This window comes from Helobdella robusta (genome assembly GCF_000326865.2).
Source record: "Helobdella robusta unplaced genomic scaffold HELROscaffold_106, whole genome shotgun sequence".
Taxonomy (NCBI): Eukaryota; Metazoa; Annelida; class Clitellata; order Rhynchobdellida; family Glossiphoniidae; genus Helobdella; species Helobdella robusta.
The window spans coordinates 311,694-329,065 of record NW_008703599.1 but is presented as its reverse complement, the minus strand read 5'-3'; the positions used below and the strand labels follow the sequence as shown (position 1 = coordinate 329,065).

Genomic DNA, 17,372 nt, shown 5'->3' with positions numbered 1-17,372 from the left:
GTTTTAATAAGTGTGGTTTTGGAATAGGAGAAAATAGAGATACAGATGTGCAGCTGATTGAAGCTGATCCTACCATAACCAGCCTTTTGGGTTCTGTTACTTGGGAGAATTTTGTAACCATGGATAACAATGATGACTCAATCCATAGCCCACAAAGTTCTGAAAATCATGAACAATTTGAAGTCCAAGATGATGAAGAGGAAGAAGAGGTTCCAGTCCAAGATGTTTCTACAAAGATGGCATTACAATGTGCCAGGAAGCTAACTTCCTATTCGATACATATGGGCAATAGAGAATTGTTACAATTTTCTGAGAACATTGAAAATATTTTAGAAATTGAATTGTTAAAAACAAAATGTTTTGGCAAACAGACAACTATGAATGATTTTCTTCCATAACAATATTAAAAACGTGTTGTTTTATTTTAATTTTTTATGTAGTATATCAAAAAAGATTTTGATGTTGAGTCTTGAGGAGAGTGCAGTTAAGAGGGGAGGACAGTTTGTTCATTCCCCAATGGTGTCCTCTCTAGAGGAGTTTTACTGTAGTGGTGATTTTACGTTTATATGTATATATATATATATTTTTTTATTATTTTTTATTTACACATTTTATTAACCACAAAAAAATGGCTTGGAGACCATACAAGCTTATTTTGCTTTATAGGCCACCAAAAAGAAAAAACAGAAACAATTTCAAAAATTATCAGGCGCATATAACATAATTTGTTCGTACAACTATTTGACACAAAATCATAGCACACTGCACATAAAGTAAACGTCCGTAAAACAAAATGATAATGAAATGAAACTAAAATCTGATCCTTGTAGTGTTATCTATAATGTGTAAGATCGTACAACAAATTATAATTCAAACTGAGGCCAATAAATAAGTTCTGTTTATTTCAAGCTACAACCCACTTCCATCACCATCTACAAAAAATGCCCAAACAAAGAAGATGTGGCCATTGTGGCAAAAAGGCAAACTTATTATGTTTTCCATGTGATGTGCCACTGGACTTTGCTTGTTCACCTGATTTTCATAAATGATTATATAACTTTTGTTAATGACATAGATTTTTTTATTTTATATTTTCAATCTTTTGTTTATTTGTTACATAAATTGATAAAAATTGAGAAAAGAACAATAAAAAATAATTTAAACTATGGTTGCGTTTCAGGGTGTCAGTTTCTGTTAGCGTCCTTTATAAAGGACTTTATAAAAAACGTTATAACTTTTTTAAAAATTAAAATTTTGAAAAAAGAATAAATAAATATTAGTTTTTTTATTAGTATCTACAACATATATAAAAATCACGAAAATCTAAAACCTCAGCAAAAAGTTACAAATTAAACTTACTTTAACTTTACAAACGATGCTTAGACCTAATTAATAACCGAAATTCAGTTCTTCTTTAGTCAGAAAAATTGATTTTACAAATGACAAAACAGATATGCACAAATTGCAAACACACATTTTGCATGATTGCGTGAGCCGGCATTACAAACTTCATATTAAAGGGTCTTCAAAAAGTTTGTTCGTGTTTGCGAAAAAACAACGCATATTGTCTGGCACCAATTTGTAACTTTTCACTAAATCATGAAATTTTTGAAATTTTTTCTTAGATGAATATATAATAATAATCTTTTTTAAATTTGATGAAGATTATAAAAATGGCAAATCTATGGGGGCCAAGGGAGGCCGTGCTTCCCCCTTTGTGAGCTGTATTTGTAAAATTAACAGTAAAATTAAATTTGTGACAGTCAGTAAAATTTAGTTTTGCAATGAAAAAATACCACAAATCTTGGCCACCCCACAAAAATTATTAAAAATTTAAACATTTCCAAAATATTGCCCACCCCCGTTGAAGTTGTTTAGATCCTCCTCTGACTGAAGCTGGACAAAATCTGTAATAATTTGTTACTTCAGATAAATCAGCGGATGAAATTAAAATTTGTTATCTGTATTCAGTACTGCATTAAAAAATTTATTAGAAATTAATTATTCTGTACTCACGGACGCAGCTTCCATTGCTGTCCAAGTTGTAACCGCTATTGCATTGGCTACATTTGTTGGGGGTTTGACATTGCTGACAGTTTGGAACAATACACTGGGCTGAAATTTGAAAAAATATACAAAATATTGAAAAAACAATTGAATAGTTTGGAATAAGTTGAAGTTCAACCATATTTGTAGGCATTAAATAGTTAGTACGCTTCTGACAATTTTTTTAAGAAAACATCGAGACTATCTGGATAACGCCATAAATTTGTATGACACATTAAAGTAAGTTGCTTTCACATTTATTCGTTTCGAATATTACCTTTCTTTTGAAATTTATTTTAATTAAAATCTTGTATGAATTTGCAGAAGGTACCGAAGTAAGCATGCTTTCAAATACATGAACGAACATTATACCATTTGATTTTATTATAAACAATCAACATTTAATTGCTACGTAAAGGAGTCTTTCAAAAGAACAATCCTCAATTAAGCGGAGTACCCTACAAAAAACTAAAAATGATTTCCTAATGAAACGTCACATGAGAAAAAACAAAAGATGAAAAAATTGGCCAAAATAGTGATAGTTTTTTTTTCAGTACTAACGAACGCAGTTCCCATTGCTATCCAAGCTGTAACCACAGTTACATTGTGAACATCTGTTGGGTGTCTGACATTGTTGACAGTTTGGGACATTGCACTGAGCTGAAATAAAAACAAAGAAATAATTTAAAAAATTAAAAAAAAAAAACATTTTTCTCGTGAATTTTAAAGTGACACAATTTTTTGCATGTCACTTCACTAGAACATCAGGCAAAATTGCACAAACTAGGTCAAAATAATTTATACTAATTTTAAAATTTTTAGTTTTTTACTATTCACCAATGCAGTTTCCATTGCCATCCAGATTGTAGCCACTGTTACATTGGGAACATCTGTTGGGTGACTGACAGTTCTGGCAATTAGGAACGTTGCACTGCACTGTCATCATTATACAAATTCTATTTTAATTTTGTATGTTTCAGATTTTGGTTGGTTAGAAAATATTTTGTTTAAAAATTATGAAAAATATTGTGATCAAAATTTATTTTAAATGAAAAATAGTTTCCAGCCATCGCATCTGTTGTTAGCGCCATTCAACGTGTACCCATTGTTGCACAGTGCACACACGTTCGGCGAGTTACACGTCAAACAATTAGCGATATTACATTGGACTGAAAATGACAGTTATGTATCAAATGATTGTTCGGGTTCATTACATTTAACAAATTTTTACTTGTTTAAACAGCTGAGCATTTACAATTGAATAAGTTTATAACTCTCCAACAAATTATGATTAAAATTTCAGAGTAGGTCAGAACAAACTGAAAAGTTACAATAAGTAACCGGATGATATTCAAAACAAAACGCACTTCTGCAGACGTTATTGTTGGTATCGAGCGTGTAACCATCATTGCACAGGTAGCAGACATTCGCTACGAGACATGATCGACAGTTGGCAACGTTGCACGTTATTGGAATTTCTTCATTCAAAATAATTGTTTTCAGTGTTTAGTTCAAAACAGAAAACTTGAGAAAACTAAAAAATTTAAATTATAAACTTATAACTATGTTTCAAACTGAAATACTCACGGACGCAGTTTGCATCACTATTCAGATAGTAGCCACTATTACAGACGGAACATCTGTTCGGTGCTCGGCATTGTTGGCAGAACTGAACGTTGCATTGTGCTGCGAATATAATTTATTGAAATTGTTCTCAATATAAATTCTTAATAATATTGTTTTAATTGTTGAAAATTTTATTTAGTCTTTTATATGAAGAAAAAAAGCCTCAATGCAGGGTGTGGAAACAAAAGATTCAAAAAAATTGTCATCATCATTATCGTAGCACATCAAAATACTTCACTAACGAATGCAGATTTCATTGCTATCCAAGCTGTAGCCACTGTTACACTGAGAACATCTGTTGGGTGACTGACAGGTTTGACAAAATAGAAAGTTGCATTGCACTGAAAATAAAAATATAACTAGTTGTATCTGTTTTGTAGTGATCTGCAAGTTTTTGAATTAGAAATGAAAATGGAAAAATTAAAAATTCACCATACAATTCAAATCAAAAGACATAAAAAACAACCATCGCATCTGTTGTTGGCAGCGTTCAAAGTGTATCCAGTGTTGCAAACTGCACACACGTTCGGTGTATTGCACGAGACACAGTTGGCAACGTTACACTGGACTGAATGAGTTTGTAAAAGAAAAAAATGACAATCATTTTTTTAATCTGTCAGTTTTGATAGTTTTGAAGTTTCGAGAGTTTCAATAAAAATCAATAAAAAAATGCAAATTAATGCAAATCAGTTCGAATTGGTAAAAAAGTATAACCATCGCATCTGTTAGCAACATTCAGAGTGAATCCTTGGTAGCAAACTGAACACACGTTCGGTGTATTGCACGAAACACAGTTGGCAACGTTACACTGGACTGGATTTATTAATAAGTGAATCAAAATTTATATTTGTTTTATCTTCTGCAAGGAAAACTTCAATAAAAATACTATCGAGGCAATAATTATTGCAACTTTAAATAAAATAAAAATCACTATATTATCGGGATTAAAATTTAAAATGAAAAGACATGTATATATCAATATTATTCTAACTTTGTAGCATTAAACAAACATTTAAAAACATTTCTAGTGCAGCTCAGTGAAACGACGAAATTTCTATTTAGAAGGTAATAAATATATTAAAAATTATTGTTTTTTTGCAGCTTAACGGCGTTTCAGCACGATGCTGCTATTTTCACGCCATTGGATCCTTTGAAACTGATTATTTTGTTGTGACATCTAGAAAACTTCAAATTCTGTTGATCAAATCTATTTCCTTTACAAATGAAATCAAGACTTTTCGAATTTTTATTCCGAAAAAGCAATTTTTCATTTGATGGAACCCCGAGTTTTCTTCTGATCTAATCGAATTGTTCACATTCAGTTAATATATGCTAAATTAATAGTTTTTTGTCGCAGGTTTCACAATAAGGTGGCTTTGTTTTGTTGAGGATCCAGGAATGTATGATTGCTGGTAGTCCTATTTTTAATCTGTTGATCTACAGACTGAAGTTGACGATTTAAATAACTATTATTAAACTTTTTGTTATTTACTGATGGCATAATTAATTTAAGGAATTTGATGTTTTAATCCACTCTTGCGGCCTTTTTTCAACAATAAGGTTGTTTGTTGATTTCTTTAAATCACTGGACGGAATTGGAAATTTAGATAATGGCATCGAATGAGCTTGAGAAGCCATCTGATCTACCTTTTCATTTCTCTAAATTCCAACGTGACTGGGGATTCATATTGTAATTAATTTTTTTGCAATCCAGGATATTATAAATTTTAATTTTCATTTGAATTATTAATGGATTTAGAAGTTTGTATTGTTTCAAGGCTGATAGAGTAAACAAGGAATCCGAAAATACTAAAAATTTATTTTTCTCTGAATTAATAATGAAGTTTAAAGCCATGTCTTTTTTTGTCTATAGCAAGGATCTCTGCCGTGTAAATTTAAGCAGCTCCCGGTAGGTGCATCATTAATCAATGAACACGTTTCCTTTGCCTATGATCCATCCGTATATATTTGAATAAAGTTTAAATTGTTATTAATTTTTTTTTAACTAAGGTTTTTGCTAGTTTTACATCTTGGCCCATTCCTGCTATTGACGTATCAATTTCTGGGTGCTTTAGTAACCAAGGAAGAAATTCAAACTATAATTTTTCCATGGTCTTTTTATTTTTAATGTCTTTGATGAATTCTTTTAGTTTTATTAAAAATGTTGGAATTAATTTAAAAATTTGGTGCCTTTGTTTTTTATTTTTAATGTCTTTGATGAATTCTTTTTTTAGTCTTATTAAAAATGTTGGAATTGATTTAAATTTTGCTGCCTTAGTTTTGGCTGTTATGTATTTATATGCCAGGTTTTTTATCTGAGATTTAATTTTTATATAGTCGATAATAATAAACACTTCCTAATTCAAGAAAATAGTATTTTTTTGAATCAGGTAGCGTTTAATTTTAGATTTAAACAAATGCAAGTGACTGAGAGCTTTAATCTCAAGTGGAATCACCGTGTCCCAGACCTTTGGTCCTATTAGTTTCAAACTTGCATTTATTAATTTTATTCGGACTGGATTTGAATAAACAATACGGAAAATGCGTATAACTATTATTTAAATTTTATATTATATATATATATATATATATATATATATATATATAGAAAGAGAGAGAGATTTATTAAATAATAGTTATACGCATTTTCCGCATTGTTGAGTTTGTAACCAGTTTTTCAATTTTTCGAACAATTCTTTTATCGATATTATTTAATTTATTCAAATTAATAATAAAATTTCTAATTATTTTAGACTGCATTTTTCGTATATACATTTACATAAAAGCACTTTTTCGGTAACCTTTACCATCATCAGTGTAATAGAGCCTGTTGTTGGATGTTTATTACAGGGTTTCTATTTTCTAGTAAGAAAGCTTCTGCCATTCTCAAAGTGCTTTTCTTAATATAATAATTTATTCAAATCCAGCCCGAATAAAATTAATAAATACAAGTTTGAAACTAATAGGACCAAAGGTCTGGGACATGGTGATTCCACTTGAGATTAAAGCTCTCAGTCACTTGCATTTGTTTAAATCTAAAATTAAACACTACCAGATTCAAAAAAATACTATTTTCTTAATTTATAATATAAATTTTTTGATACAATTCTGTTGCTTTTGTTATTTAAAAAAAAAAGAAAATAGAGAACAAAAGATTCAAACCGTCGCATCTGTTGTTAGCGGAATTCAGAATGTATCCACTGTTACAGACTGCACACACGTTCGATGTGTTGCAGGAGAAGCAATTGGCAACGTTGCATTGGACTGGAAAATAATTTCAAACAAACATACAAATTTTATTCAAGTAAAACAGCCCTTCTACGGATTTTTAACAAAGAAAAAATAAATTACAATTAAAATAATTTTTCATTTTATAAACAAAATATCCAACCATCGCATCTGTTGTTAGCGACATTCAAGTTGTATCCACTGTTGCAGAACGCACACACGTTCGGTGTGTTACACGACAAACAATTGGCAACGTTGCATTGAACTGAGAATCGAATGGATATTTTATTTTTTGATTAATTTTCATTTTATAAAAAAAGTAATTTGTCAAATTTTTTATACATGATTTTGTACAACATCAAAACTATAAGATTAGCCAAGAAAAAATGATTCAGGTAATGTGAAATGATTTAAAAAGTTAATTTATAAATAAAAAAATATTTTAAAAAGCACTGACTTCTGCAGGCGTTATTGTTTGTATCGAGTGTGTAACCATCATTGCACTGGTAGCAGACATTCGCTACGAGACATGTTCGACAGTTGGCAACGTTGCATGGGATTGGGGCGACTTCATTCGAAATGAATTTAGGACAATTATTAACATTTATATCTGCCACTTGGCATTTTTTAAAAGTATGGTATGCGACCTTTCACCAATCAATAAATATAATTGTATAGAAACAGTAAGGTCGATAGTATTATTATCATTATCAACGTCGGGAGATTTAAATGTTCAATCATTTATTTATGCTATACAACGGATAAATTATTTTTTTATCATTACAACATTATTTATTAGTTCAACAATACAACCTGAGAATAATTGTTTTTATCTTCTATTTTAACTAATTACAATTATTTTTATATAAATTGTAATTACATATAAACAATTTATACGTACGAGAACAGTTCCCATTGTTCAGGTTGTAGCCACTGTTACATTGGGAGCACTGGTTTGGAGACTGGCAGAATTGACAGTTTGGAACGTTGCATTGCACTGTGGAGGTAAAAAAAATTTTGACACAATTCTGTTGCTTTTGTCATTTAAAAAAAGAAGAAAATAGAGAACAAAAGATTCAAACCGTCGCATCTGTTGTTAGCGGAATTCAGAATGTATCCACTGTTACAGACTGCACACACGTTCGGTGTGTTGCAGGAGAAGCAATTGGCAACGTTGCATTGGACTGGAAAATAATTTCAAACAAACATACAAATTAATGGAAGCAAATCATATGAAATTGGTTGTAATAAAAAAAATATTAATATTAACAACTGGCAAATTAGCTCAATATCTCGCTGTAGTTATTTCATTAGAACATGATCAATGTTGTCTTTGATAAAATCTAAAAATAATTAAACTCCTGAATCTCATGATGTGATGAATATCCGTAAAAACACGCTTGTATACGTTTCAAGAGCTGTGAACATTATAGCTTTTAGTAAACTAGCTCAAATTAAACACAAATAAAAAACAATTAAAATATGTTACTCCTCAAAAAGTTGTTAAAAAAGGATGAAAGATGATTATTAGTTTCAGAGAGTAAAATGTTGATTTGGATGCGTTGTGGTAATGTGTGAAAAACAAGTTTTTTATACTAACGAATACAGTTTCCATTGCTATCCAAGTTGTAGCCACTGTTACACTGAGAACATCTGTTGGGTGTCTGACAATTTTGACAGTTTGGGACGTTGCACTGTACTGTTATCGAATGATTTATTTAAATGTTTTTATTTAGTGCATTGTTCAGTTTTTTATATAAAAATCCGAAAATACTTTTTAAAAAATTGAACAAAAAACGAAATTTTGTAACCATCGCATCTTTTGTTGGCGGCATTCAAAGTGTATCCAACGTTACAGATGGCACACACGTTCGGAGAGTTACACGTCAGGCAGTTACCAATATTACACTGGACTGAAAATAATGGAGAACATTTAATTTTCATCTCATTTGATATATTTATTAATCTTTAAATGACCTAAAATGTTTTACAAATCAAGTTTATAACAAAATTAAATATAAATGTGAACATAAAACATGAAGGAACTTTTATATTAATGTTCGTTATTGAATAACGAACGATAATTCTTAAAAAATTAATAAAAATAAAATGTATACTAACTTCTGCAAACGTTGTTATTGGTGTCCAGCGTGTATCCATCGTTGCATTGGATGCATACATTTGCAACGAGACATGACTTGCAGTTTGCCACGTTGCATGATACCGGAATTGCTTTTTTGAAAAAAAATGTCAATGTTTAGAGGATAAAAAACTTTATTCCGATCAATAAAACGCTGATGACCCTTAGCAAAATTGTTAATATCATAGAATATTGATTGAATTGAAAAAGATTAATCGTAATTTGAAAAATTACTACTCTGAAAAGAGACAATAATTCTAAAAAAAGAAGTTTCAAATTTGAATCTATATACTTACGAACGCAGTTTGCATTACTATCCAGATAGTAGCCACTGTTACAGACGGAACATCTGTTCGGTGCTTGGCATTGCTGGCAAAACTGAACGTTGCATTGTGCTGGATAGGATTCAAAACGTTTAATAAAATTAATAATGCTCCTAAGTCAGCGGTTCTCATCCTGTGGGTCGAAACCTCTTTGGAGGTCCAATGAGGATTTTCCAGAGGTCGCATGAGACCGTCACCAATTTTTTCAGGTTTTCGATTGTGCAAACCTTCGCCAATGGATACTTATCTTATCTTATCATTTTTTTTTTCGGTCTATCAATTAATGAAATTTTGTTTTTGTTTGTATTTATATGCAGAATGCGTGCCGATTATAAATATTTTGCTTGTTTAAAATTTGCTAAAATATGGTTTTGTTAGCCTGCTTGTGGTTTTTGTGATATGTATATATTTGTACATATACACATATATAATTTTGAATAATTATGCTTAGAACATTTTAAATGAATTTTGCGCTGAATAAAACAATTTGTTTTTACTATAGTATTATTAATTTAAGTTTTTAAAATAATATCTTTTAACATCGCAAGAAGTCATTATTCTATTTCTGTCTGTTTCTATGGTAACGGTGGTGATGCGTCCTGTTGCTTTTCACAAAGGCTGTCTATATAATTATAAATTATTTATCGCCAATCGTTTTTTTTTCTCCCAATGGCAAATCAATTTTTGTTTCTATTATAGAAACTTGTTTCTATATCTTGGAGAAAAAAATTTTCCAAATTTGCCTGATGTTCAATTTTCATTTGCCACTATCAAAATTGAAAATGTTCCTCAGCCATCTCAAAAAAATTTAATGATCTCATTGTTTAATACTTATTAGCGATGTAGTAAAAAATGATTACGATTCAATGTCAATTTCACAGTTTTGATAAAGATGATTGAAATCATATCCCATACATTCTAGAACTTTGTTGCGCTTTTTTCTACCATTTCCAAAAACATATTTTTGCGAAATAGAATTCTCCAGTTTTTTAGTTGTGATTTATTGAAATTGTAATGTAGTATTATAGTGAAATAGCAAAAGTACAGTAACTTAGAGTATGAATGTATATAAAAAAATAATTTAACGATTATGGGTTGCCACATCAAGGGAATTAGTATGCAGTGACTGGGTTTGATGCCGTCTTTCAAAAGTAGTGTGTATGATGTGTTCCATTGAATCAGATGTATAACTTTGAACAAAATTGAAATTTGTCCAACCACCCACTTCTGCAAACGTTGTTATTGGTGTCCAGCGTGTATCCATCGTTGCATTGGAAGCATACATTTGCAACGAGACATGACTTGCAGTTCGCCACGTTGCATGATACTGGGATGGCTTTTTGAAAAAAATTCAATTTTTAGAGAGAAAATAAAATAATTTTTTAGATCAATAAAACTCTAGTCACAGATTTAAACTACAGACAGAAAATTTCTCTGATAACATTAAAAAATGATTGAATTAAAAAATTACAAAAATGATAAAAAATAATCATTTTATATGTTGCATCAAAAACTACTGAAAAAAGTGAAAAACAAAAAAGGTGAAAAATGCTTGCAGATCAAAATAGGCTCTAGTTATTTGAAAAGAATAATAACTCTGTAAACAAAATTTCATTCCAAATAAGAAATGTCAAATTTGAAACTTTATACGTACCAATGCAATTTGCATTACTATCCAGATAGTAGCCACTGTTACAGACGGAACATTTGTTTGGTGCTTGGCATTGCTGGCAGAACTGAACGTTGCATTGGGCTGAAAAGCAATCATGAAGTTTAAAAAAATAATAATGTTCCTAGGTAATGTTGTAATAACTATTTTAAAAATATTGCTACAAATTGCGTTTTAGAAAAAAAATTTTGAATAAAACAAATAAAATTATATGTATTACCGCTTTACAGTTGAACATTTCAAGTTAAAAATTTAAAAATAGAATTTATACATTTATCGAAATTCGAATAGCATTTTTGTTCAAATGCTTTTGTGTTCTCAGTACTATAAATCAAAGATTTTATAGGGATCTGCACAAAAATTTTATTTTCTAAAAAAAGCATAAAGTTTATACTGACCAACACAATTTCCACTGCTATCCAAGTTGTAGCCACTGTTACACTGAGAACATCTGTTGGGTGACTGACAACTTTGACAGTTGGGAACACTGCATTGCACTGTCATTAGAACATAAACAAACTTATTATTTTTGAATATTTGAAGTTAAAAATCATAACAGAATTTAATTGGAATAAACTTTACAAAACGAATTTTCTAACCGTCGCATCTGTTGTTGGCCGCATTCAAAACGTATCCAACGTTGCAGATTGCACACACGTTGGGAGAGTTACACGTCAAGCAGTTAGCAATGTTACATTGGACTGAAATTATGGATGGTATAATAAACGTCTTATGATTTTATTTGAAATAATTTAAACTATAAGTTTGTTACAAATTAAGTTTGAAAACAATCGTATAAAAAACTTTTCAGTATAACTTTGAACAAAATTGAAATTTGTCCAACCACCCACTTCTGCAAACGTTGTTATTGGTGTCCAGCGTGTATCCATCGTTGCATTGGATGCATACATTTGCAACGAGACATGACTTGCAGTTCGCCACGTTGCATGATACTGGGATGGCTTTATGAAAAAAATTTAGAAAGAGAATAAAATAATTTTTTTGATCAATTAAAATCTAAAGTCAAAGATTTAAATTAATGACTGAAAATTTCAAACATACTAAAAATTGATTGAATTAAAAAATTACAAAGACGGTCTAACTTTTATCATTTTATATAATGCATCAAAATCAACTTTAAAAAAAACGAAAAATAGAAAAAATGGCAGTCAATTAAAATAAGCATTAGTGATTCAATTAATCTAAAATTATAATGTCAACTTTGAATCTTTGTACATACGTATGCAGTTTGCATTACTATCCAGAAAGTAGCCACTGTTACAGACGGAACATCTGTTCGGTGCTTGGCATTGCTGGCAGAACTGAACGTTGCATTGCGCTGGAAAGCATTTAAATCGTTCAAAAAATAAAAATCTTCTAGAAAATTTGAAAGAAAGAAATTGCTACAAGTTGCGTATAAAAATAAAAAAAATCAATTGTTTGAGCAGTGCAATGATGCGATAGTAAATGTTATTCAGATTTTAAGATTCATTGTTTGCTTGCCGACGTTGCTCTAAAATGTATCAAAGAGAACATTTTTACTCACGAATGCAATTTCCATTGCTATCCAAGTTGTAGCCACTGTTACATTGGGAACATCTGTTGGGTGACTGACAGGTTTGACAGTTTGGAACGTTGCACTGCACTGGATAAGTTGTAAATATTTAACGTTTTTTTTCTTGAAATGAGGAATTATTTTGTTTAACAAAATGGGATGTGAATACTAACAGTTTTTATTTTCTACTTTTCTTAAAATGTTTGAATTTTTTTTCACGAAAGGAAATACATACATAACAGTATTTTATTAAAATTAACAGTAAAAATGCCCAACCATCGCATCTGTTGTTAGCGACGTTCAAAGTGTATCCATTGTTGCAAACCGCACACACGTTCGGCGTGCTGCAAGCGAAACAATTGCCAACGTTGCATTGAACTGAAAAAGTTAAAGTTAGAAATTTAAAAATTCAAATACCACACTTAATAAAATTCAAAAGGCATTTTTGATGAGATGTTCTATTATTCTAATGCCTTCTTACTCAAATGTTTCTTGTAGTTTCAAAAAAAAATATTTTGTTTCATAGATTTAAAATAAGTTTATACTCACGAACGCAGTTTCCATTACCATCCAAGTTGTAACCACTGTTACATTGAGAGCATCTGTTTGGAGACTGACAATTCTGACAATTTGGAACGTTGCATTGCGCTAATTTTGGAAGGTGGATAAGTTTTATTTAATAATTTTTAAATAGAAATTAAAATTAAATAAAAAGGTATTGAAGCGCTTGAGAACTAATTAACAATTTTATATTAATGCATTTATAGTGGCGCAATTGTAGAAATGTTAATTTGATGTTCAACTTCGAGCTGTATGAAAGAACCCAAAAAATTTAAATCATTTTCATCTCCTTGTTTTAAATTTACAAATAAATTTGTTTGTTCCCATTTAACGGCTTTGAAGATCCCATAATGCTGATATGGTGTGCGTTATCGAGATTAGCTAATTCTGTATGTTTTAAAATAATTGTCATTTAATCAATACTCGTTATCATTTCCAATTATTTATCAATTTGTTAGTCTATTTATTTAGTTTAAAGTATGATTATATATATATTTGTGTTTCAATAATTACAAACGACATTCTGATAAAAATGTAAAAGATTACTTAATAATTTTGATTCCATTTTTGGTTTTTTTAGGATTTGTAATATGAATGTGAGTTTACAGGCACCAAAATATTTAAAGTATGCTTTCATATTTTAAATTGTCACTGATAATCATTACAAGAAAACCATATTTTCTTTTCAATTTCCAGATCATTTCTTTTCATTGATATCATTTCTTTGTTTTGATTTGATGAAATAAAAAATGTTAAAAATGTCAAACGTCAAAAAAATATATATATATATTATAGACCATAATTTTTTTGTAAAAAGAATATTGTAAAAATATATATATATATATGTGTGTGTGTGTGTCTGTGTCTGTGAGTATGTGTTCGTGGTGTGTGTTTGTGTTTGTGTAGGTGATGTGAGGTGTTGAACTATCTACACGCTCAGTCGTGACATGAATGATTAGAAAGCCAACGCTGACAGCTGAAATTATAGAGTATGAACAAACTCATGTTTTCAGCATGCATAATGACTAGCGCAATGAAAATGCACTTATTAATCACCATCATTATCGTCATAATATTGGCTTTAATGTCATAGCGATCGATGTTTTGACTTCAACATCATATTAATAAAACATCAATACAAATCAAAAAAAGTATTCCTTTGTTTGTACAGTGAACTCTTTTTACAAAACAAATTTGCTTCTTTTTCACCTTGTTTCGCAAGATACTTTCCAATTACAAAGGTTGTACGTTATCCAGTCCAGTGCCCCTCGCCAGAACACGACTGAATACAAAACACACATCAAGTTTCACTGACAAAGTCTCAAATCTAACAATATATCAACTCAATAAAATGGCTTACTTCCACCTGTCGCTTCCCGCTATAAAAATAATACTACTAGTAATATTAACATTAATATTAAGGATTATAATAATTATCTTAATAAAAACGATAATGTAATTGAAACAATATTGATATGAGCAGATGTAAAGCACCACACGCACCGCTGCTTCTAAAGCGACTGGAACCAACCGTAACAAGTTGAAAAAAGTGACTCTTGCCTTTTGTGAGAACAAACAATAATAAGAAATTGTTTCACCTCAAAGGTAAATCATTCCAAATATTTGGAGCAGCCTAACAGACCGGGGTCTCGTTAAATGAAAGTTGAAATAAGAATGATTGATAAGTTAGCAGAAGATCCACAAATTGAACTGGTCTGTTCATGACGATATGTAAGTTCGTACAGTATGTCGGAGGTTTTGCTTTGATTTTCATTGTTAAGACAGCAAATTTTAAAGTATATAGTTAGAAATTAAAAAAATGGAGAAGGAAATGGGTCGGACAATATTTTTCTTATGTATGTAGTTTTTAAAAACAAAAAACGTTATAGAAAAGAGGATTGCGGCCATCCAGTCTACTAAGGAGTGTCAACAACACAACCAAAAATCATGTGCCCAATGTGTTGTACAGCGCAAAAGTATTATATTGAGAATGTCTTAAGTTTGGTAATCAGAAGTCTAATGTTTGTCAAACGTTAACACAAATATATTTATGTAATGTAAAATTAGTAGTTATAATTATAGATTATGCAATAATTTTTAAAGTATAGAACATTTTAACAACTGCTAACGTCTTCCGACTAGTAAATGTCTCGAACTTATCAGCATTGAAAAGAAAAGTTGAACTCAATGCTTGTGATGTTATGTTTGTTGTTTGTACAGTAAGGAAAAGTGCGGAGATTTTGTGGAAGTGAATAAGGATAACAGAAATTTACATTTTGATAAAAATGAATATCCTACAAAGTATTGGAAGAGGTTAGAGTTAAAAATAAAAAGATTTGTAGAAGGAAAAAAAACTATAACAAGAATTAGGTCAAAAACTGTGAGAAACTGTGGCTTTGAACATGTTGGCAGGAAAGTCACCAAAATCGTTTGCACAACTGATCAACACGAGTGTGTGTATGTGTGTGTGTGTTTGTGTGGTATGTGTGTGCGTGGTATGTGTGTGTATTTACGTGTGTGTGGTGTGTGTGTGATCTGTATGTGTATGTACGTGTGTGTGGTGTGTTCTGTGTGTACATGTTTGTATTCGTGTTGGTGCAAATTTGTATCACTACAAAATGGATCAACACCATCAACTCAAGCGACAAATATATAATCTGTTTCGGCAATAATCTCTTGTTAAGGTAATAGGCGGTTGTTGTTGTTGTGCTAGTCACAACACTGAAAGTAGTTGTAGCAAAATGTGCCAGTGATTTTAGTAATAACATATCTTCAGTTGATATAAAATCACTCAATGATTTCATTATTATGATATTGGACACCAAAATCTTCAGCATCTTAATCTTATCATTATCAGCATTCTCGTCATCAACATCGTCTTCATCATCCACACCATCCTCATCATCAGCATCATCTTCATCATCAACATCATCTCCTCGTCATCAACATCTTTGCCATCATAACTTACGTTCAGTTTGATTAGCTTGACCCTCAGATTGCCCTGCAAATATCATCATCAGCATGATCAGCTGAGCGTAAAAAATTGAACGTAAGCACGTGAATTTGAGATTTGAAATTTGTAGCACCATTTTTGTGGTTTTTGTTGTTGTTGCGTTGTCACTTTCAATCTTGTTCGAACTGGTGATGTTGTTGTTAATGTTATAGTTATGTTGCTAGTGTTTACTTTGGCTCTGTTTGTAAAGATTAGCGTTTATACACATATGTCGTTGTTGATGTCTTTGTTGTTATTTCCTGTTAAAAAATACTGAAAACAACATAATTACATTAATACTGAAGGCTTTGGGAGTAGTTTAAAAACTATAAAGTTCATTCGTAGGTAGTGTAATTAGGAGCAGCACCTTCATTGATCCATATTTGAAGATATTGTCTCCGTTGTTGCAAAAGTGGCTGATGTTGATTTTGATGTTATTGTTGTTGTTGTTCTGATGAATGTTGTTGTTGTCTTCATTTACAGAATCCGAATTTTTATTTCTTCGCTAATTACCTGAGATAAACCGCAAAAATAAATTCTTTCTGAACTGGATACCATGGAGAAAAGAAATTAACATTGAAACTTTTTCGAAATATTCCAATACTAAAAACATCAACATGTAATATGCTAGTATGCCAGTTTTAAAGTAAGCAACTATTCAAACACAATATATGCAAGAAATATTATTTAAATGCTTGATTGTCTGGTCTAGCATAACAACAATCACCTTAATAGTTATACATATAAATAGTTATATAATACTAATTACTAATATATGCAAACCAGCAAACCTTTAAAAATAAAATGATTTGTATTCATTCATAATAAAAATTTTCAAAATTTGCTTCTGTCATATGGCTTCAGTCCTTTGATACTTTTTCCTACTCGGGTTACCTCCACTTCATCATCTACTCTTATAGGTAATATTTTTTCTAACGCGCCAGACTATGCAGAAAGTGGAATCATTGTGTCCGATTTTTCTGACCATTTTTCTATTTTCTCTTTATCTCATAAACATAGGCTAAAGTCAATGCTAGAATGCACCTCACTTGTGCTCAGACTCACTAAACATAATATAAGATTAATTAAACTTTTTCTGAGATATGTTGATTGGTCAACTGTCTGGAATGAAGCTAGTGTTGACAGTGCTTGCTCAATTTTTTACAGTATAATTAATAGTGCTTTGAATAGTTTTGCTCCTTTTTCTAAGAACAAAACAATAGGTATAAAAT

The 17,372-nt window shown here is 30.5% G+C and overlaps 1 protein-coding gene across 1 annotated transcript; it reads right to left on the bottom strand.

Moving 5' to 3' along the window:
• Positions 1-653: 653 nt before the first annotated feature.
• On the bottom strand, positions 654-17,128 carry HELRODRAFT_194878 (hypothetical protein; the record flags this gene model as incomplete). Its single annotated transcript, XM_009012441.1, has 31 exons — positions 654-1,032; positions 1,860-1,907; positions 2,017-2,115; positions 2,608-2,706; positions 2,884-2,982; positions 3,388-3,524; positions 3,634-3,732; positions 3,915-4,013; positions 4,139-4,240; positions 4,387-4,485; positions 6,835-6,936; positions 7,064-7,165; positions 7,358-7,468; positions 7,802-7,897; positions 7,983-8,084; positions 8,501-8,599; positions 8,712-8,813; positions 9,022-9,132; positions 9,337-9,435; positions 10,589-10,699; positions 11,018-11,116; positions 11,431-11,529; positions 11,632-11,733; positions 11,884-11,994; positions 12,273-12,371; positions 12,579-12,677; positions 12,864-12,965; positions 13,155-13,235; positions 16,117-16,177; positions 16,508-16,591; positions 17,078-17,128. 30 exons carry the CDS (start codon positions 17,126-17,128, stop codon positions 1,875-1,877), a joined length of 2,889 nt encoding a protein of 962 aa, XP_009010689.1. The 3' UTR covers positions 654-1,032; positions 1,860-1,874.
• Between the last annotated feature and the right edge of the window lie 244 nt (positions 17,129-17,372).